General features: G+C 36.7%; 3 protein-coding genes and 1 long non-coding RNA gene across 4 annotated transcripts; 2 read left to right on the forward strand and 2 right to left on the reverse strand.

The window, feature by feature from the left end:
• Positions 1 to 181: 181 nt before the first annotated feature.
• Positions 182 to 1478, forward strand: LOC127979675 (claudin-4-like). Its single transcript, XM_052585269.1, has one exon. The coding sequence runs from the start codon at positions 615 to 617 to the stop codon at positions 1299 to 1301; it is 687 nt and encodes a 228-aa protein (XP_052441229.1). The 5' UTR covers positions 182 to 614; the 3' UTR covers positions 1302 to 1478.
• Positions 1479 to 2269: 791 nt separating this feature from the next.
• On the reverse strand, positions 2270 to 3964 carry c19h1orf109 (c19h1orf109 homolog (H. sapiens)). The gene is made up of 4 exons (XM_052585270.1): positions 3409 to 3964; positions 3162 to 3341; positions 2925 to 3043; positions 2270 to 2525 (listed from the first exon to the last, which is right to left on the reverse strand). Exons 1-4 carry the CDS (start codon positions 3675 to 3677, stop codon positions 2485 to 2487), a joined length of 609 nt encoding a protein of 202 aa, XP_052441230.1. The 5' UTR covers positions 3678 to 3964; the 3' UTR covers positions 2270 to 2484.
• A 47-nt stretch (positions 3965 to 4011) lies between these two features.
• LOC127979674 (borealin) lies at positions 4012 to 7429 on the forward strand. The gene is made up of 11 exons (XM_052585268.1): positions 4012 to 4158; positions 4273 to 4373; positions 4451 to 4579; positions 4738 to 4775; positions 4871 to 4943; positions 5034 to 5098; positions 5475 to 5557; positions 5664 to 5759; positions 6054 to 6183; positions 6266 to 6352; positions 7152 to 7429. Exons 2-11 carry the CDS (start codon positions 4280 to 4282, stop codon positions 7182 to 7184), a joined length of 828 nt encoding a protein of 275 aa, XP_052441228.1. The 5' UTR covers positions 4012 to 4158; positions 4273 to 4279; the 3' UTR covers positions 7185 to 7429.
• A 3751-nt stretch (positions 7430 to 11180) lies between these two features.
• On the reverse strand, positions 11181 to 15930 carry LOC127978810 (uncharacterized). The gene is made up of 3 exons (XR_008158656.1): positions 15604 to 15930; positions 14345 to 14379; positions 11181 to 11933 (listed from the first exon to the last, which is right to left on the reverse strand). It is a non-coding gene; the product is annotated as an uncharacterized LOC127978810 (long non-coding RNA).
• Positions 15931 to 17498: the final 1568 nt, after the last annotated feature.

The following is a 17498-nucleotide window of genomic DNA, read 5'->3' on the forward strand; positions in this document are numbered from 1 at the left end:
TTTCCCAGTGATAAGAGCAGATCTTTCTTTACCGAGAAGACATACTAAGTCCACCACACATTAGAGTGGTGCGAGACCAACTTCTACCCTCCGGACGTAGCCTGTGATGGTGGGACTCTCACTGAAGTTCAGTCAATCCCATATGGGTGAGTTAAGACAAGTGGCAGCAGTTCTTCAATTATTCATCACTTCAAAGAAAGACCAGGCGAAAGTGTACACCACTGTCTGAGAAACCAAAAGACAGACTAGAACGTGGCTGAACAAAACTTGGTTCCAAGAATTTTGAAAGACAAATCCTAAGAGGTCTGGCAAGGATCTTAGACTTCTCGCAGAAGATTGGGACCAAATAACAGACTAGAACAAAACTTTGCTCTGAGAATTTAAAGACACTCCGAGAAGTCCAGCAAGGAACTTTGAAGGGGGACACGAGGTGGACTGACAAACATAAGACCAGAAGAAGGACAGACCAAGTCTTCTTGCTGAGGATTCGCAAACGTGCCAACCTCTTTGGGCAAGGAGGGCTGAAGCTATTATCTATAGTTGGAGCATCTGCAAGCGGAAAAGTGTCGTCGAGTTTGTGGCCCGAGGAGGCGTGGTACTCAGAGGGTGGTGAGATGGTGAACACAGGTATGCAGCTGATCAGCTTCACCTTTGCTGTGACAGGCTGGGTGATGGCTATAGCAGTGACCGCACTGCCCCAGTGGAAGGTCACGGCCTTCATAGGCAGCAACATCTTGACCTCCGAAATTATTTGGCAGGGGATCTGGATGAACTGCATCTACCAGACCACCGGCCATATGCAGTGTAAGACCTACGACTCCATGCTAGCTCTACCGCCTGATATCCAAGCGGCACGAGCGCTGATGTGCATTGCTATCTTCTTGGGCTGGTTGTCCTGCACCGTTTCTTGCTGTGGAATGAAGTGCACCACCTGTGCCGGGGACGATCGCCATGCCAAGGCTGGCATAGCGCTGTCCGGTGGGGTGCTCTTCATCCTGACGGGCCTGTGCGTCCTAGTGCCGGTTTCCTGGACAGCAAACACTGTGGTGCAGGACTTCTACAACCCCAATGTTCCCCTCCAGCACAAGCAGGAGCTGGGTCAGGCCATTTACCTGGGATGGGCGGCAGCAGTGATTCTTATGATCAGTGGGGCAGTGCTGAGCAGTACCTGCCCACACATTGAGAGAGGAGGGTACAGACATGGATACATAGGCCGCAGTTTTGCAAACTCCAGGCCTTCTGCTCCTGATCTGCCGAAGCCAATTATCACCAGTACCCAGCCTCTAAAGGCGTATGTATGATAGAGATAAAAAATGAAAGAAAATGTGGGAAGGTTTGGCTAAACGGATAATGATTAAAGGTGCACTCAGTGATTTCTGTTTCAATGGACGGATGCATTCTGTGTTACTGTCACTCTGATGATCATGGCCATATTTGCCATTTAAAATCCCATTTATCTGCTTTTTCTGTCATTTATTGTATATCGGACACATGTTGGTGCTGTTCACTCCAGCTCCTTTGTTAAATTGTCTGTAATATACAGATTGTATTTATTGTTATATTGTTTGGTTTGCTTTTGTTTAGATGTGTTTTTGTGTTTTTATGTTTATGTATGTAAAGCACCACTAGTGGCACCAAAATTGAATTATAATTTGCTATTTGTTCAGTGGAAAATTGGCAAAACCAGTGCTGTGAGTTGAACTATTAGTTAGTCAGTGGTAAAAAAATAAAAAAATAAAAAAAAAAAGAGTATTTGAAAACTTTGTAATAAATTCTGAGTGCACCTTTAATTCAAGACAATCTGGTATCTAGAATTTGAAGCAAAGTGTATTAGTAATATTTGTGGTAGTATTGCAGTGGGTCTACGATTTTCAGAAACATCCCTTTCCCTTGCTGCTTGTCACTCAGTCTGCCTATTAGTGTATTTTCTCATATGAAGGCATTTAGATTTTTTTTTTGTCCAGTAGTATTAACTGTGGGTTAACTGAAGTCTTAGGTCCATTTAAAAGTGGCTTTTTCCTTTATTTTTTTTGGAAATGGTAATCTATCTTCTGTTTTGTAGACAACTGACACCACACCCTGCTGTCCTTAGAAACAGTACACCCACTTATAGTATGTTGGATTGATGTGTTCATTGTGTTTTCTCTGTATCTATTTATTAAAATTGTAAACTTTAACCATTTGTGGAAAAAATAAAAACGAAGTGTGATGTGACATTCTAAGACAAGAGTGCATTTGTTTTATCAATATATATATAAAAAAACATAAATTAAATAACCACATTTATTAAAACAGACCACAGCTCTTACAATGATGCTAATATTCAGTCTTTGGCAAGTCAATGCCCATCACAAAACTAAATTAATCCAGGAGTCTTGAGGTCCAACATTACTATACAGCTGTCCCTTTTTAAGGATTCTTCTTTGCCAACTGAGAACAACAGCCAACACAGCATATGGAAATGACTGGATAAATAGCTGACATTCATTCAGTCTCCATGAAAAATGAAACTTGACACAATGCATCTAAAACACAGAAACATGAATGAACACAAAATATATAATTAGAGGACAAAATCTCTCATTTTACTGTTGTATATAATTGTATATGTCACATGTACATACATTCTAATGTATAATTCTTATCAAATGTCACACAACAAACAAAATCTATGATTAATAGATGCAGCCAAACTATTACACAGTATCAAATCCTCTGTTTACACCTGGTATCGTTATATTAGATGTGTTTTATTATGGCCACTTGTGATAAGAAGGGAGCATCACAAAATGTTCTGGACCGCTGTTTACATGTGTGTTTAGTTCCAACCACTTGTAATCAGATCACCCAAGACAGACATTAATACCAGATGAAAATGGGGCCAAAGAGTGTAACCTTATCTACTCTAGGAAAAGAGGAAATACCTGCAATTCTCTCCTCTCCACTAGCTGAATGCAGAGATTCCCATCTCTTTGGTGCCGTTTCCATCAACGTAAGGTCACTGGGTGTCAGCGCCTGCAGGAGGTCCCTTCTCTGCACTAATCTGACCAAATGAATTTAGGATTCATTGCAAGACACTGCATGTAACAAACTCACAGAGAGATGAAGTATCATATTGATGTCAACAGTGGTCATGATGAGGAATGAGACGTAAAGGATACTGTAGGCGGTAACAGCGATCTGCATCTTGAAGCCACTCTAACATATCTGAGATGGAGGGACAGATGGCTGATCTGGACACACATCCAGCAATGTCAAGAGTGTCTGTGTTCTTCTCATAGAACTGGAAAACAGCAGACACCTGTTGACTGATGGCATCTCGCAGCCTCTGAAGAGCATCCCTAGAAATAAAGACCAAATGAAGCATTGTTTTTATGTACATTAAAATGACAATCAAACAGTACTTACATTTTCTCAGCTAGCTTCCCCAGAACTGCATCCACAGCCAGTGACAGTTTATAATGAAGGCGTTCTTGTAAACTCGGGAAATTGGCAAGAGGTGTATTTGCAATCTGAACGTTTTTCAGTGCCTTCAGTTGCACTGCAAGGTTTCCAAGAGAGCTCATGAGAGGTTTACATTCAGCTAATTCACTGTCCCAAACGCTTTTATTCGCTATTAGCGTTTCAAAGCATTTTTTGAGCTGTTGGTGCAATGATAATAAAACAGCACTGGACATTTTATTTTATTATTTTCAAATCCTTTTCAGTGACAGAACTTGAGAAACACTGTGAACGACGTTCTTTTACATTCCTATATATAGATTCATATACCTATACTAAATGCATCTATTTCAAAGATTTAATATGACTATGAAAATATTTAAATATGTCTGATAAACTACAAATCACATCTGTGAGAGCGAATAAATAGTTCTGTTTCCATCGTAAAAGTACATGTGATAACTCCGAGGCGCTCCTTCCGGGAACATGCATCACCCACCAATCCGCTTGTTTCTTCTTTAGCCGTGCGAGTAAAACACTTAACCATTGGTCAGACTCTTCGTTTAAGAAAGGCGATATCTTATTGGTCAGAGCACGAAGCGACATGCATGCTGATTGGCTTACTGGCGTAGTAGCGTTAATTTGAAAAGGCTCTTCCTAACTGCCGAGGTCCGCTACAGTGAGAGACACAGTTTCGACGTAGACCGGGTTATTAGAGTAAGAAAAACAGAAATGCGCTTTTTTAAAAATTAACTAGATATGTACTTAGTACTAATATATATGAGCGTAATCGCCGTGGGGTTGAAGAAATGTATCGTCTTTGTTTTCCAGGTTCATCATGGCACCGAGAAAACGCACCCAGAATGCTAAAAACAAGAAGAATCCCAAAACACCGAAACTGGAAGCTTTTCTGCTTGATTTTGACGATGAAGGTAAACTTTGTCGCTAGTGTCTGAATACTATTTTTTTCGTGTGTGTGTCCATGCGTTGAAAGCTTTACTCTTTGTAGTTCATACCATTGTTGAAAGACTGAAGGAGAAGACGAACAATCTTCTGAAAGATGCAGACAACCTTTACAAGACCGCTCTGATAAAGCTTCCCATGGCAGTGAGGAAACTCAACTGGATCGAGTACTGCAGTAAGGATTTTCCTCTTTGTTTATGTCATATGTGATCATGTGTGTTTTTTGACAAATGGTCGATGTAGCCTTTGTTAATATGGGGTAAAATAGCATAGGAAGGAAAACCTATCTCACATGCTTTGGTATTGTCTCATGGTTCTTATTTTAAACTTCAGATATAGAGAAGCCAAAGTCCCCAGTGGATGATTCAAAGGTACTTGCATTAAACATGATTGTTTGTCCATATGTTTACATGTTGTTAAATCAGTGAATGTTGGTCTTGATTTAAAGTGTTCTCTCTCTGATCAGGTGAGGGAGGAAGCTGCTCAAGTTGAGCTTGCGATTGCCGAAAATCATGTAATTCCGAAGTTTGCTGCCAAAGGTACATTTAGCATTTTTACATTTTGCCTGTCAGTTTGTAAAACCTTCTTGTATTTTCAAAACTAACCTTCCAATTTTATCTCATTTACAGAAGCCAAGAGTGGTGCAAACTCAGAAGATGAAAACGTGGCGCCCCTTAAGTCTGCTGTCAAAAAGGTTTGTGGTAGTATGGTCTTTGAAATCTACTTAGTAGGACATTCAAATCATGTTGAAGTTAATTTATTGACAAAGATAAGCATGTGTGATTGCAATATCTGTCTAGCAGTGGAAAAAAAAAATTTTTTAAACCTCGACTTTTGAGGGCAGTGTGGTTCATGTTTACTTTGACTTTTACATGTATGCATTTGGTGGAGGCTTTTATCCAAAGCAACTTACATGGCATTTGTCAGTATACACCGTATCGTTTCAAGTATTTTCCATGCATAACCTTTATGTTGCTAGTGCCATATTCTACTGTTTGAGCTACGGTTATGTTAAATAAAATGTGTACAGGAGCCTGACTCCCTTTCTCTCATTCATATGTCTAATGTAGAAGAAAGCATCAAAGAAGGCCCCTTCTACCTCAAAGAAGGCCAGAGCTCTCTCCATCAGCAAACAGAGTAATACCATCCAAAGGTAAAGAAAACGTACAATCACCTAAAATTAAACACAGATTTTGTCCTAACAGTGTTCTCTCACAGCATCCCAATATTTGGAATCCATATTTGCTTTTTGTACATAGGTCTACAAGAAAGCCTCTGATCACCCCTGCTAGAAGTTTACTTGAGTCTTCAATCATTGGCGCCACTCCGCTTATCACACCACGCTTTGACCCAAGGTAAATGCTTACACATAACATTATGTGGCTTTGGTTTGTGACTTGCTTGAATATTCATAACTTTTTAATAATTTATTGACTTTCACAAATGGCACATTTACATAAAAAAAAATCTACAAAATCCCATTGAAGTATAATAAAATAGATCTAGAATTACATAGTCCCCATCTATGAAATGTAAACACAATTTTTGCACCCGTAAGGTCAAAATAATTAAAGGTTTTCCAAGCTCATCCGATTGATGAACTTTTTCTAAGGACCATTTGTGTAAATTTCTTTTCTATTTGTCATCAGGTTGCCCAAGACTCCAGCACTGAGGCTTCCACATCACAGGGAGAAGGTGTACAGCATGTCTGTTAACGGCTCACCTATTGTTGGCAGTGGAGAGGACATTGTCATCAGTGTCCCCCTCGGAAACGGAGAGGTGGGTGATCTGCTGCCGCTACTAATGAAGTAAAACACATTGTGTATGTATGCATACATGACATGTTTCTTTATCATTTCAGTGCATTCAGCTGCTGGCCAGTGAGATGGACTCTGTGGATCTGAGTCAGCTGGATGAGAAGGCCTTGCGCAGTATCAGAAACCTGCAGGTATGTGTTGCTGTCACTTTTCATGAGGTCATATTGGTATTCCCATACATTCCATTGAATTAATAGGAAATCGTATGAATTGAATGAGAAATCCACCTAACAAGTCAGTGTTTTTAAATCTGAAGTACCCCTTTATATTTGTACAATGCAGACACCCTCTGCATGTAAATGGTTATTTGTTTAATGTCGAGAGTTTCCCCTGCTAATTAGTTATGTTCATATAGATTACAGTAGTGAATATCAGATGAACATGATAAACATCAGATGGACGAGATCTTCAATACATGTATAACAAATGACAAAGTGCTCATTCTGAAATCTGAATAAAGATATATGCTTTGAATATATTTTGATATAGAAAATTTAACATGGAAACGCTAATGCTAGTAGAACGCCAAATTTGCGTGATCTCAGAGTCTGCAATAGATTATTCAGAGAAAAAACTGCCTACATACAGTACGGACTTGAAACGGCATGAAACTAATCCAGTGTGACTGATTCGCTTCAGATCGGGTGATTTTAGGTCAGCGGTTTGCTTGTGACTCAATGGTTCTTTCTGCCGGTAGGGAATAGTAAGATGTTTGCAGTTTAGAATGCAATGAGCGATCCAGTCATTATATATACACGGTAGATCAGTGGTTGATGTGTTAATTCTAACTTCTAAGAAAGCATGGCTTTTTTTTTTTTTTTTACTGAATTGATTTTAAATTAAATTTACTTTAACAGTTTTTATAGTGATGCCACCTTCTAAATCAGAATAAAATAAAATAACGTTTGTTTTGTTTTTCCCCCAATGCAGAATCGTCTCACAACTCTGTGTGGAACAAAGTAAACGCACCGTCTCCAGTTCTGTCCAGCACACTGCATTGTAATATCACTTCAAACTATCAGCATTGATTTATTAGTTTTTATTTTGTATTATAACCGTGTAGATTTTACTTTTTACTTTCATGCTTATGTGCTATAATTTCATTCCCATTAACTTTTAAAAGGTAAATGTAAATAATATTAGTGGTGCTTATAATCGGTGTTGTAAAGCATTTTGTAAATATGACTCTTAAATCCCATGATTCCACATCCCTGATGTCTCTTGCTTTTCCTTGTCCTTTTGTTTTTTTGAGCTTTTTTTTTTTTTTTGGTGGATAATTAATCCACCATTAATAAGTATATGGTAACCAGTAGGTGTCAAGCTCTATATAAACAAGAAAGACATAAAAGCCAAAAAAGCTGTATGATGGCAAAGGGAAAAAAAAAATAGTCAATAGTGTGGTGTAGTAACTGATTACAGAATCAGATTTAGATTCAGATTAAAGTCCATAATAAGATTCGAAAAATGTTGTGCTTGTAATTTGAGTATTTTATGATTTAAAGTGCTTCTAATCAGATTATAGTTACTTCTATGGATTACATATTCATACATTGGCAGTAAATTATGGATGTCTGTACAAAAATATTTCACACCTGAAAGACTTTGGGGGTGTCATTGTTTTCATGTTTCTAAATGTTTAATGCAGGACTTCCCTAACGTTGGCAACTCTTAAAAGATTAGAAGATAATATTTCAAAAATGTAAAAATATATTGGCATGTTTACAGTTTTCTGATGTTGGTTAATGGCAACAATACCATGCAGGTAAACAAATACAATATTTACATTAACAGTGTTCAAGAGTTTTTGAACTACTTTTATTTAAAATTATGATTTCTGTATTTCCAATTCACTCTCTATCGACTAATACATTTTCTGATGTTGATTGCAAAAAAAAAAAAGTTTTTGTCAATATATGTTTAAATCAAGTTTGATAAAGTAATCTAAAAGTAGTCAATTACATAACCTAAAATAAGTTTGCGTTACTAACTACAGAATTCTTAATGTAATCCGTAATGGGATAATTGTTTTTTTATAATCTACCCAGCTCTAATCTCTGATATTTCAGTCATAGTCAAATGATTGGTGAAAAGAATCTTAAGTTACATACACATTTAAAACAAACATAGACAACAACCTAGATTAAAATAGAACATGGAATGCAGTTGATAATATATTTAGCAACAGAAATGTTTTTTTTTTTTCCAACTTAAAATATTTCTAAAGTAGTCTATATGTATGTCCATGTATACTATAGTGCAGTATGTAGGTAGTTCTCACGTTGGATACCTGGCCCGCAGGATGCTTTTCACCAGCACGTTTAAATGTGTGTGTGTGTGTGTGTGTGTCTATATATGTATATGTGAGAATTATAAATCTAGTATTTCAGGAGAGGAATTTCTGATGTGTTCTAAAGGATTTCTTTAAATTAACATCTTAGAAATACAGAAGTCATCTGTTCTACAGTATTAAACTAGCTTGCCCTCTGCTGGTTGCAGTATAAAACATTGATGACAGGTGGACTGACTGAGGACAAGTTTCAAATGAAATTGGCTCAATGATAATAAAAAAATAAATAAAACACTGCCAGTCCTTCTAGCTGCTGCCTGAAGCCAGCTGGAGAAAACATGGACTGAATGACTGTGAATAGCTGTCTTGAGTCATGACAAATAGAAAGCCAATAGGCCTATGTTCTGTGAAACAAAGTGGAGTATGTTCTCTCTAATATGCATGAGCATGTTAGTTTCATTATTGTTAAAACTGAACAGGAAAATTTAAATTTTTGCAGTTTAATTATTGAATGTATGAATTAATGTATTTGTTTGTTTATTCATTGTAGTCTGTTGTATATTGCTCTCTCCTAAACAATCAATCAAACCAAGTTTTCTGTATAAATGTAAATATATTTTTAACACGTATCCCTTATATATATAAAATCATAATTCTATTATATATAAGTATTATTAATTTTCAAAATTATACTTCTATTTCATTTGATTAATTTTCGTTCCTGAATATGTGACATCCGCTGGGATACCAGTGTTTGTACGTCACTAGAGGGCAGTGCGCACATATCCAAACAACACTATTGTGCAGAGAATCGTCCAAGGACAAAACGGAACAGCTGACTGCTGCACCTTTCCAAAGATCTCGGTCCGTTTACTCATTATTAGAGTTCTAGAGCTTTAAAAACGTTTTCCTTTTTTTTTTTTTGTAAAAAGTTATTTCAGTTGAAAAAGAAAGAGAAATAGGCCTACCTAGCAAATGAATTACAGCTGATACATAGCATGCCTTCCCTCTCTCTCTCTCTCTCTCTCTCTCTCTCTCTCTCTGCCTCCTGCAACAAACAGCCCACAGTCTCCTCTCTTCCTCCGTCTCTGACCTTCAGGGTTGGGAAAAGCCAGTAAAAATGCATCCAATTAGTGCTTGTTAATGCGCTGCCCTCATTACAGGAGAGAGCGGGAGATGAGTTCAACATCAGCTCCATACTGAGTCCTGTTGCTGCTAAACAGCTTCTGGCAGGCTGCGTCTCCTCCAGCACATTCATTCATGACATATATGTTCTACATCCGCTGTAGACAAACTCACTGTGCCATTAAAGATCAGTGCTGAAGAACTGTGGCTCTATGGGATTGAACAGATGCTGTACTCACTGAGGCGTTGAGTTCAGATCCCCTGTTAGTAAACGTACGTTAGCGCACCTGCTTCATGAATCACATTCACACTGCTGTTATGCTTCAGCTATTGAGCTGGAAAATATTTTGCACCCTAGATACATGACTTGATTTACAGAATAATACATGCTGATGTAGTCCTTTGGACAAATAGGCCCTGTCCCAAATAGCGCTCTGGGTATACAATCGTAAAGTCAGAGTATTTACAGCCTTGCTAACTGTGTTATCCTTTTAATCTGAGCTTCCATATTTTCCCCCCTAAACTAAATTTGTTTTTCATTACAAACAATTGTGCATCACATCAGAGCCTTGTTTTCCACACATGCATCATCACCAAAAATCCAGAGGAGACGGGTGCCTAATTAGGCAGGGGGATGGAAGAAATTGGCAAATTTGTGGGTAGATGGATTGCCTTGGCACCGATCTCACCAGCCAAATGAATTCCTCTGTCTGCCCTGTCCCCCTTACGAGACCATCCGTCAAGCGGGTCCACTAATCGATTTATTCACAGCATCTCAGTCTGCCACAGTGGCACTTCCTTCTCACTTAATGGAGCTAGAATACAGCCACACAGAGTTTGTATGGTGTTGTATGAGCATACGGTTATTTTGGTTCATTGGAAGCATTTTGAATTGTGTTGAATATAAATGGTAAGTACACTGATAAAAATAATCTGCTTGATTTACTTAAAAAATATGATGAATTCTTTTGCATAATTGTATTACGTAGATCCAACAAGACTAGTCTTTGTACAAACTACTTAATTTTTCTGTTTGTTGAAATAAAATTTGCACATAAAGTTAACTTAATTTTAGTATTGATCTAGTCATTTTTTTGTGTGTGTGATCTACACAACTTTAAGAATCCAAAATGTGTATTTTTGATTGAATCCAACTTAATTTTTACATTTCAATATTACAAATTTCAAGTGGGATATACTGTTTTCAAAATTTGTTAGTGTATTTTAAAGTTACATGTACTCAGGTATTCTAATTAGCAACTGAGTATTTCTACTGAAAGTATAAATGCAAATTGTAATTGTTTTACTACTATAGTAAAAGTTCAACACTGGTACTTGTAAACAGAATGCCAGTAGAATGTATTCATCAAATATAGAAATCTAGTTATTACATTGAAGCTGACATTTTGGCCATTTGAGAGTAAAAACTGACAAGGTCAGTATAAAACAAAGTATAATAAAATATATCCACCTCACAGGTTGAGACATTGTGTACAATACAAAATTGTGCTTCATGGTGGTGACAGAGGAAAGCTCATTAAGTGAAAGTTGACAGGCTTTATTGTCTTCATAAGAAACCATTCAGACACCTTTACAGAATATTTTCTATAAAATTGCGTTTTTCAGTCCTGTACAGTAACATACTCTTAAGACTTTAAAACAACACGCTTGCACATGTATGATCATATGTATGATCCCCGTGTGACAATGGAGATCTTCTAAGAAACCTACATTTCAGTTTCTTTGGGTTTCTATTGAAAAAAACTCACATTGTGCAATATAGTTTCTGACTTCTTAACTGTCATCTTTCCTTCAACTGCACCTTTAACATTAACACTCACAAACATGGTCCCTATATGAAATAGGATTAGTGTGACTTGAGAAAGTGCACTGAAAAAGACCTGAGAAATTGAACAGTAAAACTTTACCAGAGGGACTCAAACCCTCTACATTCAACAATGTCTGTATCGCTTTTAGGCCAGTAAGCTGATCTTGTGATCGTGGATTTTGGAGGACATGTTTTTGTTAACATCCTCCAGCTCCAGGAAGATCTTCTGAAATACCTCAAAGGTGTATTTAAGTTTCTCTGGGTAGCTTAGTTCCAAAGCATAAATAAGGCCCATAAGGTAGGAGCAAGCATGTGCTACACTGGGAATGCAAAAAAGGACCTCCGCTCCCTCAATGGCTATTCCAAATTTCTTCTCGAGACCTCCATCCCTGGCTTTGCTGACCATAAAGATGTTGAGCACAAATGAAGTGATGGCCTCTTGGATGGCTGCAGCATCATCGTCATCACAAACCTGTGAAATAAACCAGAGAGAATTGAACCTACTGCTTTGTTTGCTAATGTGAAGAATGCATTTAAGCCAATTTTTTTCCCACATGGATTTGCCTACATTTATAAACAATTACAATCTTGTGTGAATTTAAAAATATTTATGTGGAAAGACACACACACACACACACACACACAGTGTGTGCAGAATTATTAGGCACGTTGATTTGCTGATCATATTTTATTCCCAGGAACATTTTCCCAATTCCAAACCATATTAAACTTAACTACTATTAATTTAATCATTTATAAGTGATATATAATTGTACATGAAGGTTGGAAATGAAAACGCCTTATATTCAGGTGTGCAGAATTATTAGGCACGTTTTCTTTTACAGATAAAATAAGCCAAAAACGAGATTTAACTCAGATTGAAAAGTCAAAATTATTAAATCCCCATGAGAAGAATCCAATACTAATGCAATACTAGAGATTGCAGTTAAAGCATGACCATTGGACAGTAACATGCTCATTGGGTCAGCAGGGTCAGACAAAAAAACGGTAGAGAAGACAAAACACATGATAACTGCAAAAGAATGAAGAATTAAAGGATTAGTTCACCTCCAAGTTGAAAATTGTGTCATCATTTACTCACCCTCAAGTTGTTTTAAACCTGTATAAATTTCTTTCTTCTGCTGAACACAAAGAAAGATATTTTGCAACTTGGGTTTCATTGACTTCCATAGTATATATTTTTTCCTACTATGGAAGTCAATGGGACCCAAGTCTGTCTGTTTACAGACATTCTTCAAAATATCTTTGTGTTCAGCAGAAGAAAGAAATTTATACAGGTTTAAAACAACTTAAGGGTGAGCGAATGATGACACAATTTTCAACTTTAACTGTGAACTGTGCAAATCCATCCCATATAATCCAGATGCTAGATCTGAGTACATCCAGACCCTAAATGAGGAGCAAATTGGGTGGTCTCTCTGAGGGTGGTGGAAGTCAGTTTCGAGATTTGTCATATACTGGTAGCGGTGAGGAGCACAGCTTCCATTTAGTTGTGTTTGCCTCTCTGTCTGCTTGTCTGTCCTCAAAAATGTAAAGAGAAAATATATATTTATTTATCAGGACAATCATTTGTAATCTTAAAGGGATGGTTGATTATGATTTCACTTTTTTAACTTTAGTTAGTGTGTAATGTTGCTGTTTGAGCATAAACAACATCTGCAAAGTTACGACATTCAAAGTTCAAAGCAAAGGGAGATATATTCTTTTAGAGAAATCTATTTTTAAGGACTACAACAAACGGCTGGTAGAGACTACAACGGCTTCCACTCGGGTTGGTGACATCACTAACCCTAAAATGTACATAAATCCTGCCCCCAGGAACATGCAACCAGGAGCAGCAGGTCATTTGCATTTAAAGGGACATACAAAAACTGAGCTTTTTTACTACATGCTATAAAAATTATCTGTGTGGTATGTTGAGCAAAAACTTCACATACTCTGAGGACATAAGAGATTTTTTATACATCTTGTAAAAAGGGGTATTATACCACCCCTTTAACCAAACAATACTACAAATTAAGGAAAGACGGCAGCTATTTTTTTGCCTGTTTACATACTGATTGCCCTTGTCCATCCTGGAATTCCCTTAAATCACATTTGTTAAAGAAACATTCAACTAACAAGTCACCAAAAGTCATTTGTTTTGATTTTGAACTTTACAGAGAAGGATTACTTTCAACACCTATGACATCTTTAAACAAAACTGTATGTGCACTATGTCTTCAGTGTGAGTGTCTTGACTTTTAAATTAATTTATGGTGCCTGTGCATCACACAGATCCCAGCATATTCTAGAGTCATTTTGGGGCACTAACTGAACATAAGTAGATTGGTCAAATATGACAATATTGAGGCCCGTTGTTCTGAGCCATACAATTGTTCAGGGGAGTATGCAACTGACGAATGAAAAGAAGAGAATCTAAAATTACACCATGATTGATCAGATGTTTTTCTTACAGCTTCATCAGGTAAGCATCTTGTTATTTTCTCCACAGGTAATCAGGTAAGTTTGATTTTATCACAGCCTCATCAATGTTAAATAGAAAGATGTGACTTTAAAATGGTGGAAGTAAACTAATTAAGTTTTTTTTATTTTTTAGCTAATGTATGTAACCATGGGATCAACAAAAATAGATTATCATGGCAATGGGAACTAATGCAATGGCAGACTTTGAGCAACCAGCAACATATGGTGCACACCCCTTAAGTCGTCACTTTTTTTTTTTTTACAGGACTATAAATTTACTCTGTGAAATGCAAAAAAAAAAAAAAACTGCCAACTGAGTTATAACTTCACCCCCAGTTTCCTCACTACAATAAATTTATTATATAATTTAAATATAATTTATTGAAAGTTACATACCTTTATCCAGTGTAGCCTATTGTCAGGAGAATCACCTGGTTAAGGACACAGTGTAAGTTAATGGTTAGTAACTGACCAATGCAAGAAACCCATTTCATAGCAAATCATAACTATAACTATAATTAAAAATAGTTTCACATTTTCTTCTCTCCACAAACAACTACAGGTAGTTGACCTGCCGATCAGACAGCTAATTGTCTTCAGTTTCATATGAAATGTTTGTGTTTTTTTTTTTTCCACGGAGCTCAGATGAGAAAGTGTACAGGGAACCGCGTCATGCAGAAGGCAGGATTATGGTCACATATTATGATTGACAGCTGTAAACGCTCTAACCATAGACCGTAAAAACTACCGTCCTAACAAACGCAAACCACGAAGAGAAACAGACAGCGCGCTAATGGGCACTCTTTCAGATCGCATAATTCATGGAGTATGCATTCTGTATGACGAAATACCTATATGACAAAAGTTCATAGGGACATCATATACATATATATATATAAAACATATTAATAGATTGATTGAATAAAGGCCAAAGATAAGAAACGTTTCGTTTTACCCCAAACGAATTATATTTTATCTTGAACCACTAAAGAGACATCAGAGCCAGCGGCAAATGTCAGAAGGTCTAGCCGAGCTGAAGCTGCTCTCGGCGGATAAATGATGACGGAGCTCCCGCTGATCGCATGGAGCTCATCTCTGAAATCGGCGAAACACATTTTTTTAAATAGACGCTGTCTTTATAAATAAACCGCATATTTGAGTTTATAACAACTACATTCTCGCCTGAAATACTTCAAAAACTACATTTCATGAAACGATAACAGTAATATTTTGAAAATTATCCGAATAAAATGGCGGCTGTAAATGCTGCGTGAACTCAGCTGGCAGCTGTCCCCCGTACGAGAGACAAACGTTACCCGCATTCCAACGCATCCAACATCACCTTTTATTATCAGGGAGAAACAAACACTTTCACAGGGAGAAAAAGGAATCCTAAAATAGGCTTCAGTGGCTCCTTAAATGTATTTAGACATATGCCAAGCTTAAAACTGAATGCTTTAAAGCAGCTAAAGTTAGCCACCTAACTTTAACTTACCAGTGTAACCACATGGTAGGCCTAATGCTAATTAGAAAATCCACATACAACAATCTTCAAATTACATTTAAAGCCTGGTTTTTGTACAGCAATTCGAAAACTGTAAAGAATGTACCAACCCAAGTAACATTAACTGTTAATTTGCTAGCTTTATTCTTACCTTAAATTCAGTCCGCGTGTTCGTCTTCGTTAGGAATGCAAGGGGTTTCCAGACCAACGAAACAGGAAGGGGAGTTTTTTTTTTTTTACCAAGTGAGTAAATAAAACAAGGTATTGTTTGTTGTGCGTGTGTACCTAAAAAGCTTGGCTGGGATTACTTAGATTAATTTAGTAAAGGAATAAAATACACATTTTCTTGTTTTTTGAACAAATGCAGATTAATTTAAAACTAGATATATTAAAGTAAAGACACAAACTTAACATTTTATTGTTGATATCACGCATTTTAATTACTTAACATTTACATCCACTCAGATTAATTTTTTTCAGTGTAACTTGCAGTTGGTTGAAATTTTACTTAAGCTTCCACTATATGGATCATGCTTTTAAAGGGTTAGTTCACCCAAAAATGAAAATTCTGTTATTAATTACTCACCCTCATTTTGTTCCAAATCCTTAAGATCTTTGTTCATCTTTGGAAGACAAATCAAATCATTATTAAATCAAAGAGCTTTCTGACCCTGCATAGACCGTAATGCAACTTACACATTCAAGGCTCAGAAATGTAAGGACATCATTAAAATAGTCCATGTGACATCAGTGGATCAACACACATGAGTGTGGTGCTGCTGACACAGGAGATGTCTGTTTAAAATAAATGCTATTCTTTTGAACTTTCTGTTCATCAAAGAATCATAACCAAAATCACAGTTTCCACAAAAATATGAAGTAGTACAACACTGATAATAATAAATGTTTCTTTAGCACCAAATCAGCATAGACTATTGGAATGATTTAACTTTTTTATCATCCCAGGAATAAACTGGATGTTAAAATGCTTTCAAACTGAAAACTGTTATTTTAAATTGCAAGAATATTTTAAAATATCTACGTCACAATATCACTAAATCTATATATCTGAAAATGACAATGTTTAATAATTATTTATTTTTAAGTTTTAAAATGTTCGCCAACAGAATTTGGTTATACTTTATTTTACAGTGTTCTTGTTACAGTGTAATTATACATTTAAGTACTGAGTAATATTAATGAACTACAAATAGGGTTAGTGTTAGAATGATGGCTTGGTGTAGTGATGCTGCATGTAATCATGCATAATTTACTGTTAATATATATATATATATATATATATATAACATAACAAGGACACTCTAAAATAAAGTGTTACCCAGATTAGTTTTTTTTTATTAGCGCAGTTGTTCACTCACAGTTGTTTAAAGTGAGAAGTAAAACATGTATTGTGACGTGTGAAGAAAAATAGTTAAATATCCCTTTGAGTCAGCCATATTATTCCAAGAATGTTTAGAATATAAATTACACAACTGTAGTTTCCATCACAAAATAATAATAATAAGCACAATACGTCATTTGAGATGTGCTGGAAATGCCACTGTGGTGAGAATGTTCTTTCTGAAAGAAGGACCAAAAATGACAGAATTTTCCTTGTGCAGGCATATGCTCGGTTGAAGATCGTTAATGTAGAGCTTCAAAAATATGGTATGGTGTTTCATAATTGTAAATTAAATAAATCGGAATTTGTGCTCTGCAATTAACCCATCCAAGTGCACACACAGCAGTGAAGAAACACACACACACACACACACACCGTGAACACACACCCGGAGCAGTGGGCAGCCAAGGCTGCAGCACCCAGGGAGCAGTTGGGGGTCTGGTGCCTTACTCAATGGTCTCACCTCAGTTGTGGTATTGAGGGTGGAAGAGAGCACTGTTCATACCCGCAAAGTTTGGGTTACAAGTCCGACTCTAACTGTTGAAATGTGTGTTTATTTTCTAAACGTCCAATTCTAAATCTTGTTGAGCTCAGTAAACAACTACTGGTTGCCATAGAGACAACCCAATGGTTTAATTATGTGG

The sequence above is a fragment of the Carassius gibelio genome, chromosome B19, assembly GCF_023724105.1.
Source record: "Carassius gibelio isolate Cgi1373 ecotype wild population from Czech Republic chromosome B19, carGib1.2-hapl.c, whole genome shotgun sequence".
NCBI lineage: Eukaryota > Metazoa > Chordata > Actinopteri > Cypriniformes > Cyprinidae > Carassius > Carassius gibelio.

Bases quoted from the DNA above. Each gene is read 5' to 3' on its own strand.
- LOC127979675 (XM_052585269.1), top strand. From the start codon at position 615: ATGGTGAACACAGGTATGCAGCTGATCAGCTTCACCTTTGCTGTGACA.
- c19h1orf109 (XM_052585270.1), bottom strand. From the start codon at position 3,677: ATGTCCAGTGCTGTTTTATTATCATTGCACCAACAGCTCAAAAAATGC. The intron at 3,342-3,408 runs GTAAGTACTGTT...CTTTATTTCTAG, and splicing joins GGGAAGCTAGCTGAGAAAAT to GGATGCTCTTCAGAGGCTGC. The intron at 2,526-2,924 runs GTATTTCCTCTT...TCTGTGTTTTAG, and splicing joins TGGAGAGGAGAGAATTGCAG to ATGCATTGTGTCAAGTTTCA.
- LOC127979674 (XM_052585268.1), top strand. From the start codon at position 4,280: ATGGCACCGAGAAAACGCACCCAGAATGCTAAAAACAAGAAGAATCCC. The intron at 4,944-5,033 runs GTACATTTAGCA...TCTCATTTACAG, and splicing joins TCCGAAGTTTGCTGCCAAAG to AAGCCAAGAGTGGTGCAAAC. The intron at 5,760-6,053 runs GTAAATGCTTAC...ATTTGTCATCAG, and splicing joins ACACCACGCTTTGACCCAAG to GTTGCCCAAGACTCCAGCAC.